Source organism: Enhydra lutris, unplaced genomic scaffold, assembly GCF_002288905.1.
Source record: "Enhydra lutris kenyoni isolate GAN:26980312 unplaced genomic scaffold, ASM228890v2 scaffoldscaffold97, whole genome shotgun sequence".
NCBI lineage: Eukaryota > Metazoa > Chordata > Mammalia > Carnivora > Mustelidae > Enhydra > Enhydra lutris.
This window is the reverse complement of record NW_019154181.1, coordinates 1,965,139-1,991,310: the sequence shown is the minus strand read 5'-3', so window position 1 is coordinate 1,991,310 and position 26,172 is coordinate 1,965,139. Positions and strand designations below refer to the sequence as shown.

The following is a 26,172-nucleotide window of genomic DNA, read 5'->3' as shown; positions in this document are numbered from 1 at the left end:
TCTCTCCCTCTGCCCCTCCCCCCACCTTGAGTATGCGTACACAGTCTCTAAAATGAATAAATATATCTTTAAAAAAATTAATCTGTGACTATCTTAAAAAAGAACAAATCACAGTACCCATGTTAAGTTCTTCAGCCGTCAACCGAGGACAGTCACCCATGCTGGAGGGTGCTGCACACGGGCACGATCCGTTCGGAAAGCATTTGTAACGCTTCGGGAGACAGAAGGACGCTCACACCCTTTCCCATTCATCTCACTGCCGGAGACTCTATACTGAAGACCACACTGAATCTAAAGACTCCTTTTATTTTTAGGTATTTATTTCTTTTTTAAGATTTTATTTATGTGACAGAGGGAGAGACAGCTACAGAGGGAACACAAGCCTCGGGAGAGGCAGAGGTAGAGGGAGAATCAGGCTTCCTGCTGAGCCGGGAGCCCGACCCAAGACTCGATCCCAGGATGCTGGGATCATGACCTGAGCTGAAGGCAGCCGCTGAAGGACTGAGCCACCCAGGGCGCCCCTAAGGACTCCTTTTAAAAGCACGCTTTCTGCCCAAAGTTCACTGCAGCATCATTTACACTGGCGAGAACCTGAAACAGCAATTCTGATGGCAACGATGATAGTAAATGACCCATTTATGGTGCGTTTCCTTTGTGCAAGGGAGTGTGTGCACAGCGCTATGTCAGCACAGGTAACTTACACAACAGTCCAGGAGAGGCTACCCTTACCCCTAGGTTACCAATTACAAGACTTAAACTTGCAGCAGTTAAGTCATCTACCCAAGGCTTAACCTGTCAAACTAAGGCTAACTTATGCAGCGACATGGAAAATGCACACAGGAAGTTGGGCGAAAAGATCAGACTGCCAACTGTATTATTTCTCATGGGAATCCTGAGTAAAGAGTCAGCTGAAGGGCAACCTCTGTCACACGGGGATTCCTGCCACCTGCGGTGACTGCCCACCTCTCCGCCAGCTCGCCCCGTCCCGCTAGGCGCAGTGTGCGAACAGCCACATGGACAGAAGCTCTTAGCCCCCTGCCAGTCCCCTCCCAGACACCACAACCGGTACACCCTACATGTGTCTGTCTCTCCGACACGGGAAGCCCACCAAGGGCAAGGCCTCAGTGGCTGACTGTGATGTAAGACCCTTGGTACTCAGCGTTGCCCCTGGCCCACACAGACTTACAAAATAAGAGAAAAAGGCTAATGTTTTGGGGACACCTGGGTGGCTCAGTCGGTTAAGGAGCTGCCTTTGACTCAGGTCATGATCTCCGAGTCCTGGGATGGAGCCCCGAGTCAGGCTCCTTGCTCAGGGGGGAGCCTGCTTCTCTCTCTCCCTGCCACTTCCCGCTGCTTGTGTGCACTCTCTCTCCCTCTGCTAAATAAAAATCTTAAAAAAAAAATAAATAAAAACTTAAAGTTTTGAAAAATGTGCTTTGCAAACGTCATGTGGTTATAAATGGCACTTGTATCTTGTCCTATTGTCTGCATAGTACAAACATGAGATTTGTTCTGTTTTCACGGAACACTGTTCAGACGTGTGACCCAGATCTGTCAGGACAGCTGCCCTTTGGGGATGTGGGTCCTGATCTGGCCTTCAGTTCCTTTCTACATCACGAACCTGTGTGCTCTGCCCACAGAAAGATGACCACCACGAAACCACATACACAGGGGCCGGAAACCCCCTGTGCTCATGATCCAGGTAGTGCACCCTGGCACGGAAAACAGCCGAGCTGTTTGCTGCGAGCTAGAGGAGTGAAGGCCCGTCCAGCATCAGGCCAGGATGAGCTAGGAAGCCCCACCCAGTGGAATGCCGAGTGCAGCTGTTAAAATGTTTACAGGGTGGTGGAGGAAGGGAGACAATGCTCCCGTTACAGGATTATGAGACAAAAAAGCAGGGACTCGAAGTTGCATTAGCGAGGGTACAATCCTGGAAAAGAAAATGATTGGGACAAAGTCCGTAAGGAAATACGCCAACACGTGAACAGCAGCTGTCTTTGAGGAATAAGATTATAGGCTATTTCTCTTCTTTTTGAACTTCCGACATGGTACTTTTATAATGAAACAACCAGCAGTTTCTTAGTTCACATCCACACTGGGTTACCAGTTAGTACTGGAGAGGTGGGCCACCGAGTGAGCTGGTGTCAAGGGTGCCAGACTAAGCTAGTCCAGTAGGAGACTAGCAGTCAGCAAGACGACACTGATTCCATAGACAACAACAATTTCAAGCTGCTCCAAGTCCAAATCACCCCTGCTGACGGCAACGTTCTGGAAGGGCCCTGCACTGGGCATCAGCTGGAGAGAGCGGAGGAACAGAAGCCTTCAGCTCCACAAAAGCTGACACAGAACAGACCACTGGAGGAGCGGTGCCTGGCCCCAGGCGCACACTGTGATCACCAGAAACTTCCGCCCACTGGGAAGCCTGGGCCCATCCCCGGGGTTCTGACGTCACTGGTCAGACGCGTAGCCCAGGCTCTGGGACATTTAAAAAGCTCAGGGCAGCCAGCTTGAGGGCAGGTGGCTGAGGGAAAAGAGAAAAGGCAGCTGGCAGAAAAGAGGAACAGCGTTTTATTACTGAACAAAAACTAGTGTCTACGAATTATATTGCTGCTAAACTCAACCTTACTGCACAAAGACATAAAGTATTTCTTTATTCCTGGAAAAGCCCATAAAATGTATTTCCAAGAGACTAAGGCTCATGCTTGGGCAGATACCAAGAGAGAGGAGCACAACACACAGAAATACCACCAAAAAAAGGAAAAGAAAAGAGAAAAGTAAGGGGCGCCTGGGTGGCTCAGTGGGTTAAAGCCTCTGCCTTTGGCTAAGGTCGTGATCTCAGAGTCCTGAGATGGAGCCCCACATCGGGCTCTCTGCTCAGCAGGGAGCCTGCTTCCTCCTCTCTCTCTGCCTGCCTCTCTGCCTACTTGTGATATCTCTCTGTCCAATAAATAAAATCTTTAAAAAAAAAAAAAGAGAGAAAAATTAAGGTTTATTTAGCATCTGTTCAGGGGTGCCTACGTGGCTCAGTTAGCCAAGCCTCTGCCTCCGGCTCAGGTCATGATCTCAGGGTCCTGCGATCAAGTCCCAGTTGGGCTCCCAGCTCAGTGGGGAGCCTGCTTCTCCCTCTCCCTCTGTCCCTCCACCTGCTTCTGTGCTCTCTCTCTCTCTCAAATAAATAAATAAATTCTTATTTAGCCCCCATTCATTCATTCAGTGTTTACTGAACACCTTTCCTGGGTCGGGCAGTGTGCACTGAGCACACACAAGGTGCCCTGCTCTTGGAGTGTTCTTGTGCAGGGACACAGAAAATTGAGTCATAATTTCAGATAGTAAAAAATACTGTGAAGACAAAATAAGAGAGTGACACGCTCTACAGTGATTGTAAGTCCATTACACAGTCTACTTTCCCATACCAAGAGAAATCTGTCTTCAGACAGTCCTTCTTATTTCTGCTTATATTATTTTTTAAATGCCCCCTTGAGGCTGACTATTCGTAACCAGCCACTGGGCAGCCGTGACTCAGACACCGTCACAGCTGTGTGACTGTTAGCGACCCTGACTTAAACCTCCTTTTTCCCCATTTCATTCTCCACTTACTGAGAGTTATTTACCTCTACTACAAAGGTGGCTTTGAAGAAAAACGGGCAGATACAAATATAGTATTCATAATTCAACTTTCTATGGCACAAGTCAGCACTGACCCTTCACTAATTGTCCCGTCAGCAATCTGGACAGCTGTGTCTCAGTCTCACGCTGACAATCACAGGAGCTCCTTAAAACCTGGGCCCCTTACCCAACAGTTTAAAGAGGTTTCCCTGCTTTCAAAAACCATGTAAGGGGGTGCGGGCGCCTGGGTGGCTCAGTGGGTTAAGCCTCTACCTTTGGCTCAGGTCATGATCTCAGGGTCCTGGGATCAAGCCCCACATAGGGCTCCCTGCTCAGCAGGGAGCCTGCCTCCCGCTCTGTCTCTGCCTACTTGTGATCTCTGTCAAATAAATAAATAAAATCTTTTTTTTTTAATGTAAGAAAAAAATTACATGAGATGGGCCAAACCACCTTAAAATTGCACTAGGTGTACACTGTATATTCATCTATTTTGTAGAACAACTTAAACATTACTTTTTTGTTGGGAAGTAGGAATACCGGAGTTCTGGGAACCTTGGGTTCAAATTCCAGCTTCACCATTATGACGGAGTGGATCTGAGTTAAGTTCAACGCCCCGTCCTTATCAACAAGGTGCCCCACCCACCCCCTCGGGCAAGTGCAGCAGCAGAAGGACCAGTCACAGGGGAAAGCAGAGGAGGGTTGGTGGCTCAGCCTTCCGACTGTCTCCCGCAGCTGCTGACTTGAGTGGCAGCCTCACAGGGCACATTCAGACCCCACGAAGGACCCAGCCCTCGTGGCAAGAATAAGCATCGTTGGTGTCAAGCCTCAGACAGGGTGTCCCCGTAGGACTAGGATTACAAACAGTACTCAGCGGCTTCCTCTGTGATTCTATCTGCACTTGAAGAGATTAGCTCCAGAGTAAGCTTAGTGTTGCTAGCCCAGCACCCGCCTTTGCCCTGGGGCGGGCTGCAGGCCTAAGATGCAGGGATCCCCGACTTACAGAACATGTTTACCCCAGCAAAAGAGAAGTAAACCGGATCCCATCTCCCACCAGATTCATAGTCCATCCCACCTGAAGAACTATCTGCCACCAGGTGAAAGGCCGCTGAGGGCTGGGAACATTCTCTACCCGGTGGCTGTCCCTGGCCTATCCCCGAAACCACTGGGCAATTATCTGGCTGTCAGCCAGCAACCACCTCTCAGCCCTGGGCGTGTCCCCCACCTGGTTCCTGAGCATTGTCACCCAGCCCCACACCTGGAAGCTTCACTCCCCTCCTCCTCCTCCACTCTCAGGAGGCCTCAGCTGACCCAGGCCCCTTCCAAGTCCACACCCCGGGACGGACAGGCTGGCTGGGTCTGATTTTTTTTAAACAATAACATATTGTTATTATATAGTCCCACATCCTCAAGTTTTCAAAAACAGACCTACGGAGGCCTCCCTTTCTCGGCTGCCTAGTCTGTATTAAAATGCCTTAAAATGTATTAAGTTAAATTGTATTTAAATTAAAATGGGGCGCCTGGGTGGCTCAGTGGGTTAAGCCGCTGCCTTCGACTCAGGTCATGATCTCAGAGTCCTGGGATCGAGCCCCGCATCGGGCTCTCTGCTCTCTAGGGGAGCCTGCTTCCTCCTCTCTCTCTGCCTGCCTCTCTGCCTGCTTGTGATCTCTCTGTCAAATAAATAAATAAAATTAAAAAAAAATTAATTAATTAATTAATTAATTAAAATGTAGTGGCGCCTGGGTGGCTCAGTGGGTTAAGCCTCTGCCTTCGGCTCAGGTCATGATCTCAGGGTCCTGGGATCGAGCCCCACAACGGGCTCTCTGCTCAGCAGAGAGCCTGCTTCCTCCTCTCTCTCTGCCTGCCTCTCTGCCTACTTGTGATCTGTCAAATAAATAAATTAAATATTTTTTAAAAAATAAATTAAAATGTATTAAAACTACTAAAATTAAATGTAGTAAAATTAAAATGCACTAAAATGTGAAAATCTGTATTAAAATGCGTGTGCAGGTGTTTACCCGCTCCAGCTGCCCTCGCAAAAGTCTGGCTGCCAGGGCTGGGGCCGCAGCGACTCTGATTTTCCCCTGAGGTCCCCTGCTGTGGAGAACCAGCTTCCCCGGAGAGTTCCGGAGGCCTGAAGCCTCTGGGCTCTTCCCCACACACATGTGAACCAGTGCACACGGCTGCTTTCAGACTCTCCCTAATGGGCTTACGAATGGCTGAGCGTGTGGAGGGAGGGAGAAGGCCGTGCCGTCCCCCCACTCCGAGAGACCAGGAGCTCTCCTGGACTCAGGCCAGGCTGTCAGAGTGGGGCTCAGGCCCGGCGTGGTGGCCCTGCTGTGGCAACGCAGTCCGGACCAAGGGCTCCCCGCAAGGGCCCACACAGGCTGCTCTCGGGCCCTGCTCTCCCCCTGCACCGGGAGCACCTGGCCTCCTGCGCTGGATCTGGACCTGGATCCTAGACTCTTGCCCAGAAGCTCAAGAGCACTTGTTCTCTTCCGGGCTGCTGGCTGAGAAGTTCAAAGCCAAATTTGGATCCCTCTCCAGCCCTCCTACGTGACTCTGGCCTTCTCTTACTTTCTCACCTTTCCTTTCAGCCCAATTCCTTGGATCTATTTAATCCTCTGGCACTGCGTGCGTTTTGGAGGGCAACTCCAACCCTTTCTAGAGAGAAGCAAGACAAATACACGAAAGGCTCGTCATCTCCAGTAATCACTCGGGGAGTCACCATCCACTGCGTGTGAGGGGGTGCCGGCCTGTGTGAGGGGCGCCCAGCCCGAAAGACGGGCTGACCTGAAGGAGGCACGGACATGTTCCCGGGAGCAGAGCTGAGCCACCCCACAGGAAGCTGCTGCATCAGCCAAAGGTGTCACCCAGACAATGGACCCATCAGGACAGCCTGAGACCTGGCCGCAGGTGGTATCGGGGACCTGGGACAAAGCACACAACTGCCCACTCTGGCTCTGGGTTCTCTGGTGGGTTCCAATTCATGTAGGGAATCAGAGGCCAAAGAGCAATTCTATTCTGTCTTCCTTGTTGCTTTCTCCTTGCTCTAAGAACAGGAACGCTGGCAGCTGGTCTCCCACCCAGGAATCCACAGTGCCCAGCACCACAGGACACACTCCTGCTGCAGCAAGGCAAGTGTGGCTCTGGCTCTGGGGGCTGCCAGGCCGAGTACTCCTTCCTTCCTGGGACAGCCTCCATCTGCAGAGGCCAACCCAGGAGAGAGAGCAGGAGAGCGGGAGGCCCGCCCTGACTGGACTGTGCGCATCAGAGAACAGCGGCAATCCTATATTCAAGTCTCCACCTGGACTCAGGGATCATTCTCCTATCCGCCCCCCTTCTCCCTAGGCCACCATCCCAAGAACTTCTGCAATTTCTCCACAGTCTGCTGAACGTCATAACCAGCTCCACAGAACATAGGAGGGGGGACAGAGCCAGAGTGGGCCGTGGGGGGGGGGGTAACAGGCAGGTGTCTCCCAGCCTGCTCGACCCAAGCCAGCTGCCCTGTCTGTGGTCTCTGGCAAACCCTGACCTCTCAGCCCAAAAGGCCTTCCCCCTGGGCCCCACAGCCTCCCCTTCACACAGCAGTCCTGAGCACCAGCTACCTATCAAAATCACATAGGCGGGGCCCCCCGGGTGGCTCAGTGGGTTAAGCCTCTGCCTTCAGCTCAGGTCGTGGTCTCGGGGTCTTGGAGCCCCGCATCCGGCTCTCTGCTTGGTGGGGAGGCTGCTTCCCCCCCTCTCTCTGCCTGCCTCTCTGCCTACCTGTGATCTCTCTCTCTCTCTCTCTCTCTCTGTCAAATAAATAAATAAATAAATCTTAAAAAAAAAAAATCACACAGGCAGCCATCACAGGCAAGCCCCAGACCCAGCCCTGGGTGGGGAGGGCAGTTGGGGCTCCAGGGAATACAGGAACAGGAAGGAAACAAGAACGCCAGGTGAGGCCAAAGAGCTGAAGGCCTCTCCAGCCCCGAATTCTCCCGCAGGCCCTAGACTTTTCAGACCTTCTCCACACTTCCACCTGCATGTCCAGTAGCACTCTGACATGTCCAGAACATCACCCCAACGCCATTCAACCTGCTCCACTCACAGCCACCATCTCCCACTGGCTTAGCTAGCAGTCCTCTACCGCTCCCTCCCCTATCCCGTCCTCCAGCAAGCCTGTCAGCCCCTCTTTAAGAGGTCCACAGCCCTGCCATCACCCACCTGGATCAGGGGGGTGGTTTCCCCACCCAACACACAGCCGGAGGAGAAAACACAGTGAGAGAAAGTAGTCAGAAAGCTTTAGAGCAATCTGACATTGCTACAACATCTAATCACTGATACAAAGTATCAGGCTGAGCCCATCCAGAATTGGAAGAGCTGTTCCCTACCAGAGGCAGTTTGAGAAGCTGCCCTCTACCTTCCCCGAACCCACACTCTGTCATACCCCTGCCTTGACCTCACCGGCCACTCTGCCTCACTCAGTTCCCGGCACCTGGGGCCGCCTTCCTGGTCTGCAAACACCCCTGAACACACCCACCCCAGGCCCTTTGCACTGCCTAGAATGCTCTTCCAAACCTTCACACAGCACACTTCTCATCCCCCTTCAGCCTTTGCTCCAACATCACTTTCTCAACGAGGCTTATTCTGACACCGTCCTTAACACTGCAGACCACCTTCCCTCCTCCCCAGGCTCGACTGGGTCATTTGGTTTTTGTGGGCTGCTTCCCAGAGCACTCGTCCTAGAACGTGCTGGATCACGTCTTAGGTTTATTGTGTCTCTTCCCATGAGGAGGGGCAGACGGCTCTGTGCTTTGTGCTTAGGCATACAATAGGAATTCAATACACACTTGTTGAGTGAACGCGGGAACTTGGGAGCCAGAGAGCAGCCAGGGCGGGCCGCACAGACAGCGAGCCTGGGAGCGGCCCTCCGGGCAGACCTCAACACATCTAAGCCGTCAGAGGCCAGCCAAGGACCATGAGGGGCGTTGTCTGCCATGTCAAAGACTGCACTGGATCCTGGGAGAGCCTGGAATCTAGGGGAGCTCTCCAGGTGGACACGGATGGGGGAGGCTAACAGCAAAGAAACCAATCAAGGAAAGTGGACACTGAATTGAGGTCATGGGACTAGAGATGAAGGGACAGAATTCGAGAGGTTTCCAAGGTCAGATCTACAGATGTCTGTGGGAGGTAAGTGGGAGGGAGGAGGTACGGGGAGATCAGATGGACAGGATACATGAAAGGAAGGTCCCCTCAAACATCATTATGATTTCTGTGGGTCAGAGCGGCAGCCAAGGTGAGGGGAGGCTCCCCACAGCACCTGCTCTCCCACGAAGGGCCTTTCTCAGCTATCTGCCCTCTTCCTCATGCCGATTCTGCACCAGTACCCACCAGGCCTCCCCTGCAGGGTCTGGGGTCCCAAGGGTGCCCCCCAATTCGTCTCCCCTACATTGCGGCCTGCATTTCAGAAGACCACTTCCCAAACAGCCAGCATCCACCTGACTCCCCCACTGCTGCTTTCCAAGCCGGTATGTCTGAAGGAAATGGCCGCTGTGCGTACAATCGGCACTTACCTTCCACTGAACGCCTGGTTAGGGGCCAAGGAAGAACAGATAGCCGTCACCAGCCAGGGTCCTGCCCCCCGCAACAGCCTCGGGGACCGGCAGCGTGTGAGATAACCCACGCATTAACCAGGTAAAGGATGACATGGTGACACTGTGTAACACTCCGCCCCAAACTCTTCTGGGACATGAGAAACTGTCAAACAAGACCTACTCGCTTTGATCCTTCATTTCTGCCAGAACCAAAGGAGGTGAGACATGCGCAAGAGCTGTGTACCTGGAGCCACCTGCCCGTCATGTGTGTGCAGGGGAGGTATCCGGTGGAAGAGAAGCAGACGGGACCAAGGCCCGCCCGGTGACACAGGGTGCGGTCCTTCCCAGCCACAGCGGGAGGGACGGCACAGAGGCTGAGGCAGGTCCGCCTGAGGTTAATACACAAACGTCCCAGGAAAGCCAACCTGCCACCAGTGAACCCAAGACTCGAAATAGACCTTCCCAGTTACTGACTCAACCCTGGAGTCCTGGGGAACCCAGGCAGCCTGCCCAAAACAGCCCACAGAGACCTGGGGGAAGAAACTGTATGTACCTGAAAGGCCTCTGCGTGAGCCTTCAGACTTACTTGTGACTGTCTGCACTCTCTGCGGTGCAAGGCTGGTCCTCCGTACAAAATCATGCATAAAACAGTGAGGGGAAGACAGGAGTGCAAAGGAAAACACCCCAGAGCTAAACCCAGTGATCACCCGCATACCCAAGTCAAACGAGCTATAATATTAATGAGGCATGAATGAACCGTAACTATCTCCAGGGCTGAATAAAGGCTAGCCACCTTATCAGGGAAGTCACACAAAGGCTCCTCGTCCGTGCCCCTTCTTGTAGGAGCAGAAGAGAACAGACAGCTTTCTTCTCATTTAGCCAGGCCCCACTTGGGGGCTGGAGTGGACCGGGAACGTTTTCTTATAGGCAACAGGAAAAAAAATCTGTTTTTACTTTAACCTGCAACAGTTGTAGACTCTGACCACCATACATTATTAATTAGTCAAAAGAGAAGCCCCACTTTTAGTTACCCATTGAATCAGGTTATCTTCACTGTGACCTAGAATTGACAGTACAGCTAACTCTCTGTTTACCATGGTAATGGGGATTTCTGGAAGGATGGCAGTTAATTGAGAAGCGAGAACAATCCCATTTTGTCCTCATCAAGGCACGTTATCACTGCATCAAGGACGATGGCTTCCAGCGACTGTCCACCGAGGGCCTCGGCTTTGCCTGGCGTTGTTAGATTTCAACCTCACTTTTCTGGCTCAACAAGCCAAGTGGTGTCTGGCCCCCCCCACACCTGGGCCTGGCCCACAGCAGAGCCCCCTCCAATTTTTCTGGGCGTGGGGACACAGGGAAAAGCAAGGGCAATCACCCTGTGCCTTAGCCAAATGACAGCAGAAGTTATACCAAGTGACAAAGATGGTCAGAGGGGAGCGCCTAGGGAGAAAGGAAGACAGGGCCCTGGGTCCGCGGGAAGCTGGATGGAGAGGCCCAGGAGGAGATAGGGAGAGAGTTGGCTGTACTGGACCCAACAAGCACACCCCCAGCAAGCTGCCCAGCATTTCTAGGAAGGAGAAAAGCAAACCGCCGTCCCACCTCGGGCTGCGCGGTCACAAGTGAGGCAGGGCTGGGACCAGTCGCCATTTGGGCGGGCAGCCAGCCCCAGGTGCGGCAGGAAGGGGTGGCGCTGGCTCAGCGGCTGCAGCTCCTCGCTCTGACCCAGCGGGGCCCCTGCACGGTGCTGGGGACACAGCGAGGCCTCGGGCGCTGTTGGGCAGGGACACACACACACATACACACAGAGAGAGACACGCCATTAGAGGGAGTGGGAGCGGCAGAGTGTGGGCTGGGGCCGAAGCCCCAGGCGCTCAGGGGTGGCCAACAGTCTGCTGACCACATTCTGACCCTGAACATGCAGCTCAAGCTCAAGGTCTGAGGGAACCGGAAACTGTGAGAGCTGGGACCGTGGCAGCAGCCATCAGCCCAGTGGAAGGCTGGCAGGACCTGTGACTGGAGCCCGATCCGGATCCTGCACCTGGACTATCCCACAAGCTATCAATGAATGGGATGCTGTCTCAGCTCCTGCTTTGTATCCTCTGGCTTCTCAAGAAAAGTGACCACAAAAGCGATGTGGAAAGCAGAGCAGCTGCCCATGGCGGGACAGCGCAGACGCAGTCACTTCCCAGAGGCAGCTTGAGACCGACTCAACCCACAGCGGGCCTTTCTGGGGGACGGAGAGGCTACATGAGAGAAACAACTTCCCTCCTTATAGGGCAATCTTCATTCCGGGAGGCAACCTGGCCCTGGCGGAGAGGCAGGTCACAGTTCATATCAGGCAGTTTCCCGAAGGTCACAATCTTTGCTTCAACAGAGCAGTTCAAACTAAGAGGGAAACAACAGTAACTAGAAACAGGACAAGAAAAATGCTAACCTCTCTGAGCCTTTCGTAAGAATTTGGAATTCCTAGAGGCAGGAAGTCTGCCTTGGGGATGCAAATCTCCCAGCCGCCACATCTCTCGAAATGCTGCTGGTGGCAGTAGGGTGTCACACGGAAGCCCGCAAGCAGGAAACACTAGTAGGTGGCCTGGTCACAGAGCCACCAACTAAACAAGGGCCAAGGGGAGTCTGCCAGGCGACAAACAACTTCCTTAAAACGAGAAAAAAATGTGCTGTTATGGCGACACGGTGTTACTGACTCCAGAAAGAAAGGTGGTATGGGGGCCTTCTGTTGTTTCAGCCAGAAAGACACAGTGTGTGCGCCACCCCCGCACAGGCCACCTGTCTTGACACTGCCCTGGGACAGCAGAGGGGCGCCTGTTCCCAGGACCACTTTTCGTGAATGCCCAGGAAGCCCACACGGCTCACAGAGACCAGCTTCCATCAGGCCCTGAACTCCACATCTCTTCCCTGAAATTTTGTCTGAATGTGGGGTAAGGACCCCTCAGATTCCCACATGCACAAATGAGCAAACAGAGCGGCCCCACCCAGAGCAGCCCCAGCCATGCAAGCAAATCACCAAGAACGCTCATCCCCATGTCGGAGGAGAAGGCCTTGCTCACACGGACCCCTGTGGAGCTTTCTGCCCTCTCCCTCTCTGACTGAGACACAGACCTCCCGTCTCCCTCCCCTGGGATGCTGAAGGAGAGTGATGCCCTGGGCCAGTTGGGAGACCCACAGCCCAGGCATCAGAACAACATCTAACAGATTAAAGAAACAAGGTTATCAAGAAGGAGCATCCATTTCCTCCTACCTACCAATCACCGGGCTCCAGCCCTGCCCAAGGGTCCTGAATCGGACCACAGGGCAGCGGAAGGTCTTGAGACTCCTGAGCCAGAGCAGCCAAGGGACCCAACACCCTCCTGCAACCATAAATGGGTGCAGACCACCGACACTGTTTTCCGGACAGCCAAAAGTGGAGAACGGAGGACAGACGCAAGCTCTGGCTTACCCCAGGGGCACCCACCCTGCCCACCGCCCAGCGCTTCCGTCTGTGCCCGGCACCCTCTGGCAAGGGTAGGGAGCGTTTCCATTACTCACAGCCGTGGTAGGAGGCTGGAGACCCCCCAGCCTTGCCGTACTCCTGCTCCGAGTAGCTGGTGGACAGGTTGGGCTGGCTGGAGCCGCGGCCAAAGGTGATCTGGTTGCTGCCCATGCCCGTGGCGACCTGGGCCATGCGCTCTTTGGTTTTGAGAGCCTGGGCCCTCTCGGCCTTCAGCCGCTCCTCGTCCTTGAGGAGGCCTACCAGCTGCTTGGACTTCTCGCGCACATTGATGCCCTGGTCCTTGCCGTCACGGTCGATGTACTGGAAGTCCTTCAGGGTCTGGATGGCGAAGATGTTCTCCCGGCACTGCTGGGCCACCCGCTCGGAGCCCGTCTTGATGAGGTAGTCCAGCAGCGTCAGCGCCTTATACACGTGCCGCCAGTTCTTGCCGTGGTCATTGAGGCGCTTCCACACCATGCTCATGATCTCCGAGAAGGCCACCACATTGTAGGTCAGGTCGGCGATCTCGGTCATCAGGGAGCTGGACGGGCCCCACGGGTCGTTGGAGGTGGCTTCCCGCACTTTGATTTCAGCTTCCGAGTAATTGTTCACAATGTTTTTCATTTGCCGTCTGATAGAGGAAGTCGCCATTTTCACGTTTCTTTGTGACAAATGTCAAGCCCTTCAAAGACAGAGACGCTCCTGTACTGGGCAAGTTCGTGCCCTGCGAAGGTTCAGTCTCCGTGACAGGCGTGGAGCACGAGCCTGGGCAGTCATTTCCTCCACTGAAGCCTCAGGTCCGAGGAGCCAGAAGCCATGACCTAGAGAAAGAAAGAAAGAAACACTCCCTGTAGCACAAGCTCCCCCAGGACAGGAGGAGGCTTGGCTCAGCCCTTTCTGTAAAAGGCAGGTACAGAGGTCTGGCAGGATCAGGGGCGCGGGGATGAGTGGATATGCCCCAGCCTCCAGAGGAGGAAAGAGATCCACCTTTTCCAAAATTACAACAAAATCAGTATTACAAGTTAACAGTGAATAAAATCTAAACTTGAGGTCAAGCCTTTGGCAAACAAGTAAACATTTTGACCGTTGTTCTAATTTTCAAAACACTTCCACTGGCATGGCTCTGCTCTGGGTTGTATTTTCACGCACAGCAAAAGCCAGTGACAGAAGAATCCTAACACTGGAGGCAGTCGGTCCTGACGAATTTTAAATTATCTGTGGGAGCAAGAAAGCCCCTCATTTCAGGTGTAGCTTACCTAAAAAATGCCCATCAATACCTCTTTCCCTTTTTAAGTAATCTACACCAACACGGGACTTGAACTCATGACCCTGAGATTGAGTCACATACTCTTCTGACTGAGCCAGCCGGGTGCCCCTAAGATGCCTAACTATGCCTTTGAAATTGTTCAACGTCTGGCCTTGGTCCACTGTGTTCCTACCTGCCCAGGACGTTTTCTGTGAGCACTTTTCTCCTGACTTTTTATGAAGGTTTCCAACTACTCTGGCAGAGCACAGCCAAGGCCTTCTGCTGGGCTTTCGAGGTCTCCAGCACCCGGCCTGAGCTCATACAACCCTAGAAAAAAATCTGGTTCTAGCCCACTCCCCTCATCTCAGAGGGGAAAAACTGAGGCCCTGGGTTACACAGTAACGGGTCCACCCAGCCCTCCCCAACGAACGCAAATCCCCTCTCTCCAGAGAAGAAATATTTACTGGGGTAGAGCTAGGTCCACATCTCTGACAACCCTGTTTGGTCCAAAAGTGTTGTCCTGTTCACCAGTGACCACCCAGCACCCAACACTGTCACTGACGTGGACAGAAATGGTGCTGAATAAATTTACAAAACAGATTGAAAACAGTGTCCCTGTCCTCAGGAAGGCCACAGTCTGGCAGGGGATAGAGGTGAGCACAGGGGGTCTGAGGATGCAAAGCTTGAACCACCAGCTCCACCGGCAGCTGGAGGCTGTGAAGGCAGGCATGGGAAGGAGTTTCTGCCAGAAATAACTCTCGCAGTTATGTCTTCAAAGCTGAGGAGGGCTTGGCGTGGGAGGGGGGTGGGGTGGGGGTAATGCAGATTATCCCTCATCTATAAAATGAGAAAACTAAGGTCCAGAAGACTCGGGGATTGCCCAAGACAGAGCAGCACAGCTGGAGTCTGGACACAAAGCAAGCGCCCTCCCCTTGCCCATTCCCCAATCCTACCTGATGGACACATTCTGGGCTTGGGCCAGACTCTACCTCACTTCATGCTCATGAAAACCCTCCAGTAAGGTAGAGATGAAGAGCAGGAGGACCTCAAGTCACAAGGTCAAGCTGACTAAGGTCTCCTCCTCCAAAGCAGCTCTCTGGGCGGTGTGGGGGGTGTGGGGGGTAGCACCTGCTCCCTCCTCCTGCAGTGGTCCTCGCTCTCCACACCAAGCTCCTGTGCTGCTTCTGCCAGGGAAACAGCCGACAGCCCCCTCCTTCCTCAACTAAAGCCTCAGGCAGGCAACAGGAACATCAAAAAAATAACGAAGTAAATGTAAATTGTTGGGGCTGGTGGTGGTGGCGGGGCAGGGGGTGCAGAGCCACAGGAAACGCAATGATCACTTACCACATATGACCATACAAACAAGAGACAGCTCACACAATTTCATCCTGCTGACAACCCATACATCTGCTACGGTGAACACAGCCTCCACTCCAGCCTCAACTATGCCAAGAATTCTGTCTCCATCCGAAGCTGCAGAATGGGGCTTCGGCAGAAGGTGGCCGTATTCCATCTCCCCACGGATCCGGCCTGCTCTGATAAACCCTCTAAAGCCTGTCAAAGGACAGGGATAAAGATTTTCACGGTGACCTGCACATTTGTTTCAGTTCGGTTTTTCATTCACAGCAACCTTTGCCACTGGCAGAGATGGGATGGGCCCCAGAAAGCAAAAAAGAACCCTTTGATTTTTAATGAGCATCGGCCAACTTACGGCGCAAATACTCATCAGAATCAGGAGTCACATTCAGGTGTGCTTAATGCCTAGGGGCCACCAGGCAGTTCCATTTGTCCCTCCATCTGGTGTGCAGCAGGTACAACCATCCCACCCTCTGAGAAGCAGGAGGAGCTGGGATCCGCCGCTGAAGAGGTCCTCTGCCACCCTCCTCCAGGTCAGGAAGCAGCTCTAAGCATGACAGCACATGGTCCTCCTGGTTAAAAGGCCTCAAATGGTTAGAACTATAATGAGAAAAAACAAAAACAAAAACAAACAAACAAAAAAATTCCCGAGGAAGAAACAATGCCCCAGGCTCTGCTGCCCTTCTAGTCCAGCCACCTTGGGCCCAGTGTCCTCCTCTGGAGAGGTCAGGGGGAGGCCATGAGGCTCAGCCAGGGCATCCACCAAGCCTCCTGGGCCTCTGGTGTAAAGAAAAGGCACCAATTCCTCTGATCAAGGGCTGGAGCGCCCTCGGCCATGCCAGACACAAGCTGGCAAAGGAATTTCAGACAACCGAGAGCCCAGGGCTGTGGACCTAGGCAGGGGTCTTCTCTAACAGGCTCAACTTGCAAAGACATCTGTTAGCACTCTCTTTGAAATGTTTAGGCCTTAAGAAGAAGGAAAAAGGTAATAAAACATTTCTTACAAGTCAGAAAAACATATAAAGCCCGTATAATTGGAACGGCTGCCTGCCACTTTCTGAAAGCTATCGTAGACCAGAGCGGCTTTCAGGATGGGCACACGGTGAGAATGGGGAGATGTGGGGAGAAGAAACTCCCGACAGGAGAAAGGACACCAAAGGCGCCTCCACGAAACCATTTCCTAGGCCAACCAGGTGATGCACACCTCACAGGGAGACTCTGGAGATGGACACCGCCAATTCCGGCCGTGAGAGAAGCTGGCGACACGGGAGCAGGCGGCAGGACCGAAGCCCCTGCTGCATGCACTTGAGGCTCTCCCAGGCGGCCCCAACTGAAGACAGGGACGTGGGCGGCTCCGTCGCACTTGTCCATGTGGGCCTCAGACCTTGCTCTTCCCATTTTAAAACTTCTCCCCTGTCCCAACCTCAGGACTGGGCTGTCAACACCTAAACATCTCCTCTCCCAGCAAACATCTGTCAGGCACGTCCTCCCAAAAGCCAGGCTGAACACACTCCGCCCTCAAGCATCCACCCTGCGCTATTTCCAGAACCTAAGTTTCGTTTTGTTTTTGCTTTTTTGAGCGGTGTGTGTGCCCTGCCTTCCGAACTTTCCCTCTCAACCTGCCAGTTTTCTTCCCTTTCCAGCTGAGCCTGAAGTAACCAGCACAGGACCATGTGTTACCTCCTGGGCTCCTGACTCCAGCTGGGGAAGCTGTGGTCGGCTCCCAAACACCCAATCATTTATAAGGAGCTTCTGCTCAGATATGGGGAAGGTGTAGGGGGCTGCCAAATCACGGGAAAAATAAACTTTGTTAAAGGTTTAAGACCAAGGGGTACCTGGATGGTTTAGTAGGTTAAGTGTCTGCCTTCTTCTCGGGTCATGATCCCAGCATCCTGGGATCAAGCTCCGCACTGGGCTCCCTGCACCTCGGGAAGCCTGCTTCTCCCTCTCCCACTGCCCCTGCTTGGGTTTCCTCTCTCACTGTCAAATAAATCTATAAAATCTTTCAACGAACAAACAAACAAACAAAAGGTTTAAGACCAAGACAGCAAAAAAGAAAGGAAAAAAAAAAGAAGGGGGGCTCATTTCCATAAATTACATACCAACAACTTGGGACAAATGCCATCAGAACATCTGAACCAGAAACGCCTTAAGAAATGGAAGTTCCATCAGGGCATTGGGGTGGCTCAGTTGGTTAAGCATCCGACTCCTGATTTTGGCTCAGGTCATGATTTCGGGATCATGAGATCATGCCCCACACCGGGCTCTGCACTGGGCATGGAGCCTGCTTACTTACGATTCTCTCCGCATCTCCCTCCCCCCATTTACCTGTGCTCGCTCTAATAAGAAATTTTAAAAATTAAAAAAAAAATAAAAGAAATTGAGTTCTATCATCAGGAATTACGTAGAACTATTTCACTGTAAGTGATAAAGTTTGTACAATTCTGTTACAACTTTAAATATTTTCTGAATGGAGACAAGTTAGAATTTCTATTCAAAGCAACACATTCTTCTGCACAGAGGCCAGAGGACGTCCATTTAGTTCCCTGGATGGTATGACCAGGGGCCCCCCCACAACCCCCGCCCCACTCCAGCCCCAGCCTGAAGAGCATGTTCCACAATCGTATTAATCATTCATTTTATTAAGAATCAAGGCTTCGGGGCGCCTGGGTGGCTCAGTGGGTTAAGCCTCTGCCTTCGGCTCAGGTCATGATCTCAGGGTCCTGGGATCGAGCCCCGCATCCGGCTCTCTGCTCAGCAGGGAGCCTGCTTCCCGGTCTCTCTCTGCCTGCCTCTTTGCCTACCTATGATCTCTGTCTGTCAAATAAATAAAATCTTAAAAAAAAAAAAAAAACTAAAAAAGAATCAAGGCTTCTAATGCACATGATGACCACCAGTAACCTCGCTGAATTGATAAAATTTTAAAAACGGCAACAAAACTGAACGTTTCAGCTGGCTTGGGGAAGTCTCACCATGGGCGATGCACATTACTGTCAGGCCTTCCAAAAGACCCTTGGGAGCTCTGGATCAAAAGCCACAGTCGCTTCAGTATAGAAGGAAACGCTCATTTTTCTACAGTCAGGCCCCAGTACTAGAAAAGTTTCTTTAAGCCGAAGAAATATTTCATTTCTGTTCTAGAAATGGAATCTGCTGCCTCTGCCTATGCAACATCCATATCCCCTTGTCTCAGAAAGATCCTTGGTCTTCCACGGGGGAGGTGGGCAGTTGCAGCCCCAATCAGAGTATCACAGCCTCCCACCCTGGGGGCTTGATCAGGGTCAGGTGCACGGTCCAGCCTCGGCTGCCCGAGCTGCCAGAAGCCACCAGAGGCCCAAGGTTTCCCTAAGTCTAAAGGGGACACCAAAGCAAGCAAAGAGCAAAGGGAAGGAGCAGGAGCAAGACAGAACAGGGCTGGAACCGCTGGGTCCACCTTCGCCAGAAGCCACTTCTGCACGTCTCTGCAGCAGTAGCCAACATGGTCAGCTGTGACCTACAGCAACGTGTGCTAATCAAGAAGCCTGAGCACAGCCAAACAGCAGATATACGGTGAGGGGGCCTCCCCTGAGCCTCCAAACAGGCCTCAGGTAGAAGCACAGGAATACCAACCAGCCTCTCCTCCGTCACACCTGACCTGTCACCTCAGGCTGACCCGGGAGCTGCGTCCTTCCCACGGAGGCTCGTCACTCCTCAAAATGCAGACACCCCAGCCAAGGTCTGGCCATCACCTTTTGTCAGAGCGGCTAATGATAAGGCGAGAGCTGCATCATGACATTTGCAGGGGCAAGCCGGGGAGGAAAACTTCTGAAAACACAACCAGAAATCAAAAGACACTAAAGACTGGAAACAGGCTGAATGAAACAGCCAAGAGAAAGAAACTAAACAAACAAACAAAAACTTCCAAGGCCAGAGTGGTGCCCCTGGAGGCAAGAAGAATTCCACGGAAATGTGCTCCAGGGGTTTGTGGAACTGGGTGGGGAAATTCCTTCCGAATTTTGAGTTCCCTAATCCCCGCAGGAGGAGGAATTTTGAGTTCCCTAATCCCCGCAGAAGGAGGCTCTCTCCTGCCCAGGTGGGTCTCTCCTCCCCGACGGGCTTCTGGGATGCAGAGGCGGGATTCTCACCCTGTCTGCTGAGGTCTCCGCCACATCCCTAAAGAGGTTTCTGCAGTGGCTTTTCAGGGATCGGGGACCCTCATCAGGGGTCAGGACCAGCTCTGAGGCAACAGCAACAATTAGCTCTCCCGACTCCCCAGAACCAGTCACGGGTCAACCGATCCGACTGTGACAGTCCGGGCAAGACCAGAAAGTATCACCGAGCGCCCTGGTCGGACAATCATCCCCCCAGATGACAGCCCACACTATCTGTGCCTGGCGGCCTCCCATGACTGCATGTGCACTTAATTCTCCTCCGGGCAGATGACAGGGAGAGCTGCGAGAGGGGGTACTGCTGCCTCTCCTACAGAGTCTCACCAGGGCCGCCCGCAGTCGGGCACCTACCAGAAGCTCCTGGCTCCCCACACACGGCACCTCGGGGGGCAGCGCTGAGGGGATGTGACACTCTGACCAAGCACCTGTGGGGACTTCTGAATATCCTGAAGCGAGTGCCATGGTGTCACCGTAGGACACACATGAACAGTAAGTTCTGGAACACTGTGCAAGCCTAATTGGCTTTCACTTTCCTCTGCATGCAATCCATGAGTGAGGAAACATCTCCACCTTCCTACGGGGAAAAGGGTACCACGACCATGACAAGGAGGCTCAGTCAGGGTTGGCTGAGACCACAGCTCACATGACCAAACCGAGCCGCTTTCCAGAAGACAACGGTCCAGTTAGGACAATATGGACAGTGCCACATTCTTCTCCACAGTAATCACTTCAGACTAAAGAGAAAGGACTATTATGAGCCTGCATCAGCCAAAAGCTCGCAGTAACTCAGAGCCTAATAACCATCGCTCATGCAGGGGGAGAAATGAAAAGGAAAAAACAAAAACAAAAATAAAAACAGAAAAACCCTTTACATCCACCAGAAAAATGGTGAGACTCAGCCAAAAAAAAAAAAAAAGAATGTTCTCTTCACTAGCTGAACAGAGAAATGGAATTTTATATCACCATCCAAAAAGTGGGATTTAAAAAAAAAAAAAAAAAGCTTGTTCCATTCATATACTTAGAGGGTAGGGAGAAAACAAACATGTTAGACTTGACTTCCAGATGATAAAGCAGGTCCCCTTAAACTGCCCCTGCACATCTCCTCGCTCCCTTCTAGGGGACAAAAGCCCCAAGGGGGTCCGTTAACCTACCACCAGGTGGAGGTGAAGGACTCCGGCCCCCACGTTGGGTAGGGCCAGGCCGCCCACGAAGCAGGAGGGCCTCCCGCACAGAGCCTCCTGGGCAGCCTCTGCCAGGGCCTGACAGTCACTGGAACAAGGCAGACAGCCTCCTACGACTTTCCGTGTTCTTAATTTTTCCAAAAGCAGAAGGACTGAAAACACACACGAGGTATTTCATCTTTCTTTACCAACGAGCCCCGAGCACGGGGTCTCAGAGACGAGCAGCCTGTGGGTACAGATTACACAGGTGTTGAAATGCACTCATTTTTCAAGATCATGTGGAAGTGGGCAGTAGGAACGCGCCTGGGTGGCTCAGTCGGATGGGTGTCCAGCTCTTGGTGTCTGCTCGGGTCGTGGGATCAAGCCCTGTGTCCGGTTCCACGCTCAGTGCACAGTCTGCTTGTCCCTCTGCCTCCCCCCACTTGGCTTGTGCACTAGCACACACAGACACACACACGTTCCCTCTCAAATAAATGAAATCTTTTCATAAGTAAGTGTATATGTACACATACATACGTATGTATCACGTGAACCAGGGTCAGGAGCCCTGTTCTGGTCATTCCGGCTGCACCCTCAGCTGACGCAGCCTGACACAGTTTCACTCCCTGATCAGGGACAGGGTGTGTCAAGCCGTACCACCCCTGCAGGGTCAAGGATCAAACACCTTGACAGTTGGACCAAGGCGATGCATAAACATGCAATAAAGGAAAAAAGAACGGAATATTTTTAAGATTTTTTATTTATTTATTTGACAGAGAGCACGAGTGAGAGAGGGAACATAAGCAGGGGGAGTGGGAGAGGGAGAAGCAGGCTCCCCACTGAGCAGCTGTGGGGCTGGGATCATGACCTGAGCCCAACGACTGAGCCACCCAGGTGCCCCCAAAAGAAAATTCTTTATTGCTCCCTACCTCCCTTCTATTCTTCAAAGTAGTTTTGCAAGTGACCAATCACGGACAGTGTTCTTAAAAAATCATGCCAAAAAGCAAACAATATGGTGTTGTAGACGCACAGAATCAGGAGACAGGAAACCAGGGATCTCTGAGGCACCAAGCAAGCCAGTGACTGGCCTCCTCTCTTCTAAAATGATGAGGCAGACCAGCTGCTCTCCCTAAGGCCTTTAATTTCCCAGACCCTCTTTCTGACAAATGGCTCAATCCCTTGCCATCTCCATGGTGTCCCGGGGAGCCCAAGCTTCTGGCCAGCCCCAGCCACAGGTCACTGACTGCAGGGCTAGAATTCTGGCCAAGGATCCTCTTGGTCTAGGGAGGGCTCAATGGTGGGCCAAATAGCAGGGCTTTTGCAAGTGTGAAGCGTAGCCCTCAGAGCCCTTCCCTCTCCCAGGAAGGCAGCTTGTATGTGACCCCTGGGCTAGAGAGTCTCTATTTCTAACACGCTGTGACTCTGCTACTAGAAATACCCACTAATAAGACAGGGATGCTGCCCAGGGACTGGGGACCGCAGAACGGGGACTTCTGACAGCTAGCCACACCCAGCCCACAGCGTGGAGCAGGCCCAGCTATGGGTCACACTTTGAGCAGTGCAAGGCTCCAGCTTGAGACATTTGAAAAAAATGCAAAGCTGCATGGGAAAATTTAGAATTCCCATGATTTCGGGCTTAATTTAGCCCTGGCTGGTCAGTATGATGGCACTAAGTCCTGGGCTGCCGTCATCTCCTGAGGAGCCAGAGAGAGCACAGAAGCAAAGTGAGGGTGAGCTAGGGGTCCCCTCGGCCAGGACCCCATGGACTTGGTTTCAGGCACGGTGGTGACCTAACACTTCTCAAAAGGAGCTCGAGCTTGCCAAGAGGAGCCTTGCAGGAACGGAACAGGTATTTCCACCCTTTTCAGTGCAAAAGCAAAGCAGGAGGAAAATGACTGGTTCACTCACCTCTGTCCTGCCACCGGCGGCTGTTCCGGGAGGTCGTGTGGGGTCTCCTCACCACGGCTGTGAAGGAATGGGGCGGATTTCTGTGCGCAGCAGGGGGAGTAACTTCCACAGACACCAGATACGTGGGACCCTCAAGGCTGGCCCCAGGGCACCCCACCCCCCACCCCGAGAAGCAGGGAGGTGGCGCATGGTCAGGCCAGAGCCTCAGAGACCAGAGGATAGGCTCACCTCAGCAAAAGAAAAAAAACAAGAGGCCAAAATTATCCTAAATTTGGGCCTGGGCTAAGGTGGGGAAGGATGAGACTCCAAGGTTAACTCTTCCCGTGCCACCGTGTGCCACACCCTCTTCTGCAATCACTCTCCTTCTTACTGGGACAGCCTGCTCCCTGTCACTTCACAGAAATTCCTGGGCTACACACTGGCCCCGCCACACACCCCACCCACCTGCTGCCTCTCCCACCTGCATTCTTCCCACCACCGTCACTGGACGGGCTTCCTCACCAGAGCCCACTTTTAAGCATCGCCGCCCTGGGCCACCAGTTGCCCTGTTTTGTCACCAGCCTTGATTCTCAGCAAAGCCCCGCTCCCTACTGGGCATTTTCTGGCTTGTGCACCTGCTTATCTCCCATGCCCCCCACCCCCGACCTCTGTGAGAGCAGGGTCCTGCCTATCTTCCCCTCGCACACAAGGAGCACCAGGTAAAGCCAGGGGCAGCCAGTAAGAAAATCTGAAAAATGACCCGTTTCCCTTTTTGCTCACTATCACAGGAGTTCAAAACAGCTGCTCACTGCAGGGACTGCCCTGCCTGGAGCCTCCTGGGTGCTCACGTCAGGAGAGCGGACAGTCGCCCAAGCCGGGACCCTTCGGGGCCGCACGAGAGCCACAGAGCAGAGACCACTCCCGACGGCCTGGGCTCAGAAGCAAGGCCGGCCAGCGCACGAGGGCTAACACAGGGGCTTCTCAGGCCGACCCTAAGCACCGACATCTTTCCTTTTCCAGCGGGGAGAGCTGAGCAGGCCGATGAGCTCTCCTTAGCCTCTGCGTCCACACCTGTCGGCTGCAGGCAGCAGCTGCCCAGGCAGACACCGGCAAACCATCGGTGTCCGAATGCCTGCCTCCTGTCCCCGGCAGCACCGAGGGGACAGCATCTGGAGTGATGTTCCTTGGCCTGTCCCTGAGGACAACGCACAGAGAACGCCCCAAGCGGGAGCGGAAAGGCCGCAGAAGCCTCTCGGTGAGAAATGTGCCGGGTGCCTGGGGTCTGCCCAGGTGCACAGCCACCTCCCTCCCGAGCACACAGACCATCTGTTAAACACGGTCTCCGTTCCAGCTCCTGCCCTTTGCGGCTGGCATTTCCCAGAAAGGTCTCAGACGGGCTCATTCTTTGAGATCAGTAATTGTCACAGAATACCGTTGGAAGAGCAAAAGAAAAGAGAAGAGGCCTCTCCAAGAGAAGCCAGAAACCAGTACCTGAGGCCTGACCATCGGCTGTGCAAGTTCAAGAGCAGACGTGTGACCTCATGAAGTCTTCCTAATGGTCCAAGCAGGAGTGACTCTTACCACCCTCATTTTACAGACGGGGACGCTGAGGCCCAGAGAGGCTCGGGAACCGGACCAAGCTACACTGCTGGCATGGGTTAGGACCAGGATGTGAATCCAGGCCTCTGGCGTCTGGTCCCATACTGGGATTCCTTCTGGCTTCACGCCAGTCCAGCGCCCAAAGTCATGACAGCGATGAACCTGTCCCTGCTGAAGCTGCAAGTCTAGGAAGGCACCTCCTGCCTACATGTTTAAGAGGCCAGAAGACGGGGGAGAAGCGACCGTTGAGCAAGAGGGCCTGTCCCCAGCCAGCTCACCAGGCCAAGTAAGCAGGGGCAAAGTCACTGGACCTAGGTCTCAGGTCCCATCTACATGCAGACACCGAGGCCCAGAGCAGTTTAACGCTGCACCTGGATCAGACTCTGGCACTCCCAGCTCCTACCAGCGTGGCCAACCAAGGAAGCAGGTTTTAATGCTCTTCAAAGAAAGCTTCCCCTTGAAAGGTATACGGCTCTGTAGGTCAGCAATACAATGAAACCAGTCAGGAAATACCGCAGAAACTCCAAAGCTATTTCTAAAAATGTGCTTTAGGGGCGCCTGGGTGGCTCAGTCAGTTGAGTTTGACTCTTGATCTCAGCTCTGGTCTTGATCTTGAGGTTGTGAGTTCAAGCCCCTGGCTGGGCTCCACACTAGGTATGGAGACTACTTAAAAAAAAAAAAAAAAAAAATAATAATAATAATAAAAAAAATAGAATTCAAATTTAAAAATGTATTCTTGGGGCGCCTGGGTGGCTCAGTGGGTTAAAGCCTCAGCCTTCGACTCAGGTCATGATCTCAGGGTCCTGGGATAGAGCCCTGCATCAGGCTCTCTGCTCAGCAGGGAGCCTGCCTCCCTGCCTACTTGTGATCTCTGTCTGCCAAATAAATAAAATCTTTTAAAAAAAAAGTATTCTTTAGAACTCACATCCTTAAGAAATGATGTCTCTTTGGCTGTAACCCTGTCTCCTACTAAATGAGTCACATCAACTTGAACAACCTAAAAAATCTACATTATTCCTTTGAAATTGCTGCCATTCTCTGAAATACCACTCAGAAAAGACTGGGTCGCAATGCTGAAAGGTAAACTTCCTTTTTCGGTACAAAATAAAAAATATTATTTCCCTCCTTCCTCCTCTGCTGGACACATTCCCAGTGTTTTATTTACTCTGCAATACTGACTGGATATATTAGGAGGAAATGTTCCTTCTAACTCTTAAATGTCAGAGTCTGCCCCAGAAAAGGCATGAGCCAGCCCTAATGTCTTCTTGCTGTTCCTCTTGTTTGCTTCGATTTCTATTATGTACTATTGGATGCACATAAAAGATTAAGTGCAAACCACATGTGAGGCACAAACCAAAGGGGCCCGTGACCCCCACATTCTCCTCAGGGCATTGCACAACCGCAATGCCCACCCAGAGGGGTCCCTCCCCTCCCTACTTCCTCTGCCCCAGGCACACAGTTCAGGTTCTGGGTTCTTCAGTCCCTGGTATTTTTTTAAAAATATAATTTTACCACAAGTGTTATAAAACCAAATAACGTAAGTCTTCCACAGCTTGCTTCTGTCATTCAATGCTGAGTTTCTAAGACTCATCCACATTGCTCCTCCGTATGGCGGGCTGCAGTCTACCCATTTCGTGTTCGTATTTAACAACTGACCCACGCACTGTCCTGTCCATGGGCATCTAAACTCTTTCCAAATTTCTGCCATCATGGATATGTCTGAAGTCTGGTCTGTGCCTCTGTCTCCTGGGACACACGTGCAGAGCTGTTCCCGGGTATGTTCTTGAGAGCCGAAGGAACGGCTCAGCCCATTTACAGGGTGTGCAAATCTCTCTGCATATCTTAAAAATATTTTTGCTGCCCTAATTTCTAACGTCATTTTATCGTTACAGAGCAGATCTATTAATGGTTGAACAAGCACTCTTTACACACTCAGTGTGTAAAGAACAATGCCCAGGGGGTGCCTGGGTGGCTCAGTGGTTGGGTGTCTGCCTTCGGCTCAGGTCATGATCCCAGCGTCCTGGGATCGAGCCCCACATAGGGCTCCCTGCTTGGCAGGAAGCCTGCTTCTCCCTCTCCCACTTTCCCTGCTTATATTCCCTCTCTCACT

General features: G+C 52.6%; 1 protein-coding gene across 2 annotated transcripts in view; it reads right to left on the bottom strand.

Annotated features, from left to right (window-relative positions):
* LOC111139248 (epsin 2) overlaps positions 1 to 26,172 on the bottom strand; it is an 83,060-nt gene that overhangs the window by 33,061 nt on the left and 23,827 nt on the right. Inside the window, exons 2-3 of one of the 2 annotated variants that reach the window (XM_022491466.1) lie at positions 12,726 to 13,490; positions 10,785 to 10,955 (exon numbers count right to left, since the gene is read on the bottom strand). In XM_022491466.1, the coding sequence (XP_022347174.1) occupies positions 10,785 to 10,955; positions 12,726 to 13,320 (766 nt within the window). In that variant the 5' untranslated portion in view covers positions 13,321 to 13,490. The remainder of the gene's footprint in view (positions 1 to 10,784; positions 10,956 to 12,725; positions 13,491 to 26,172) is intronic. The other variant, XM_022491467.1, reaches the window with a different exon arrangement.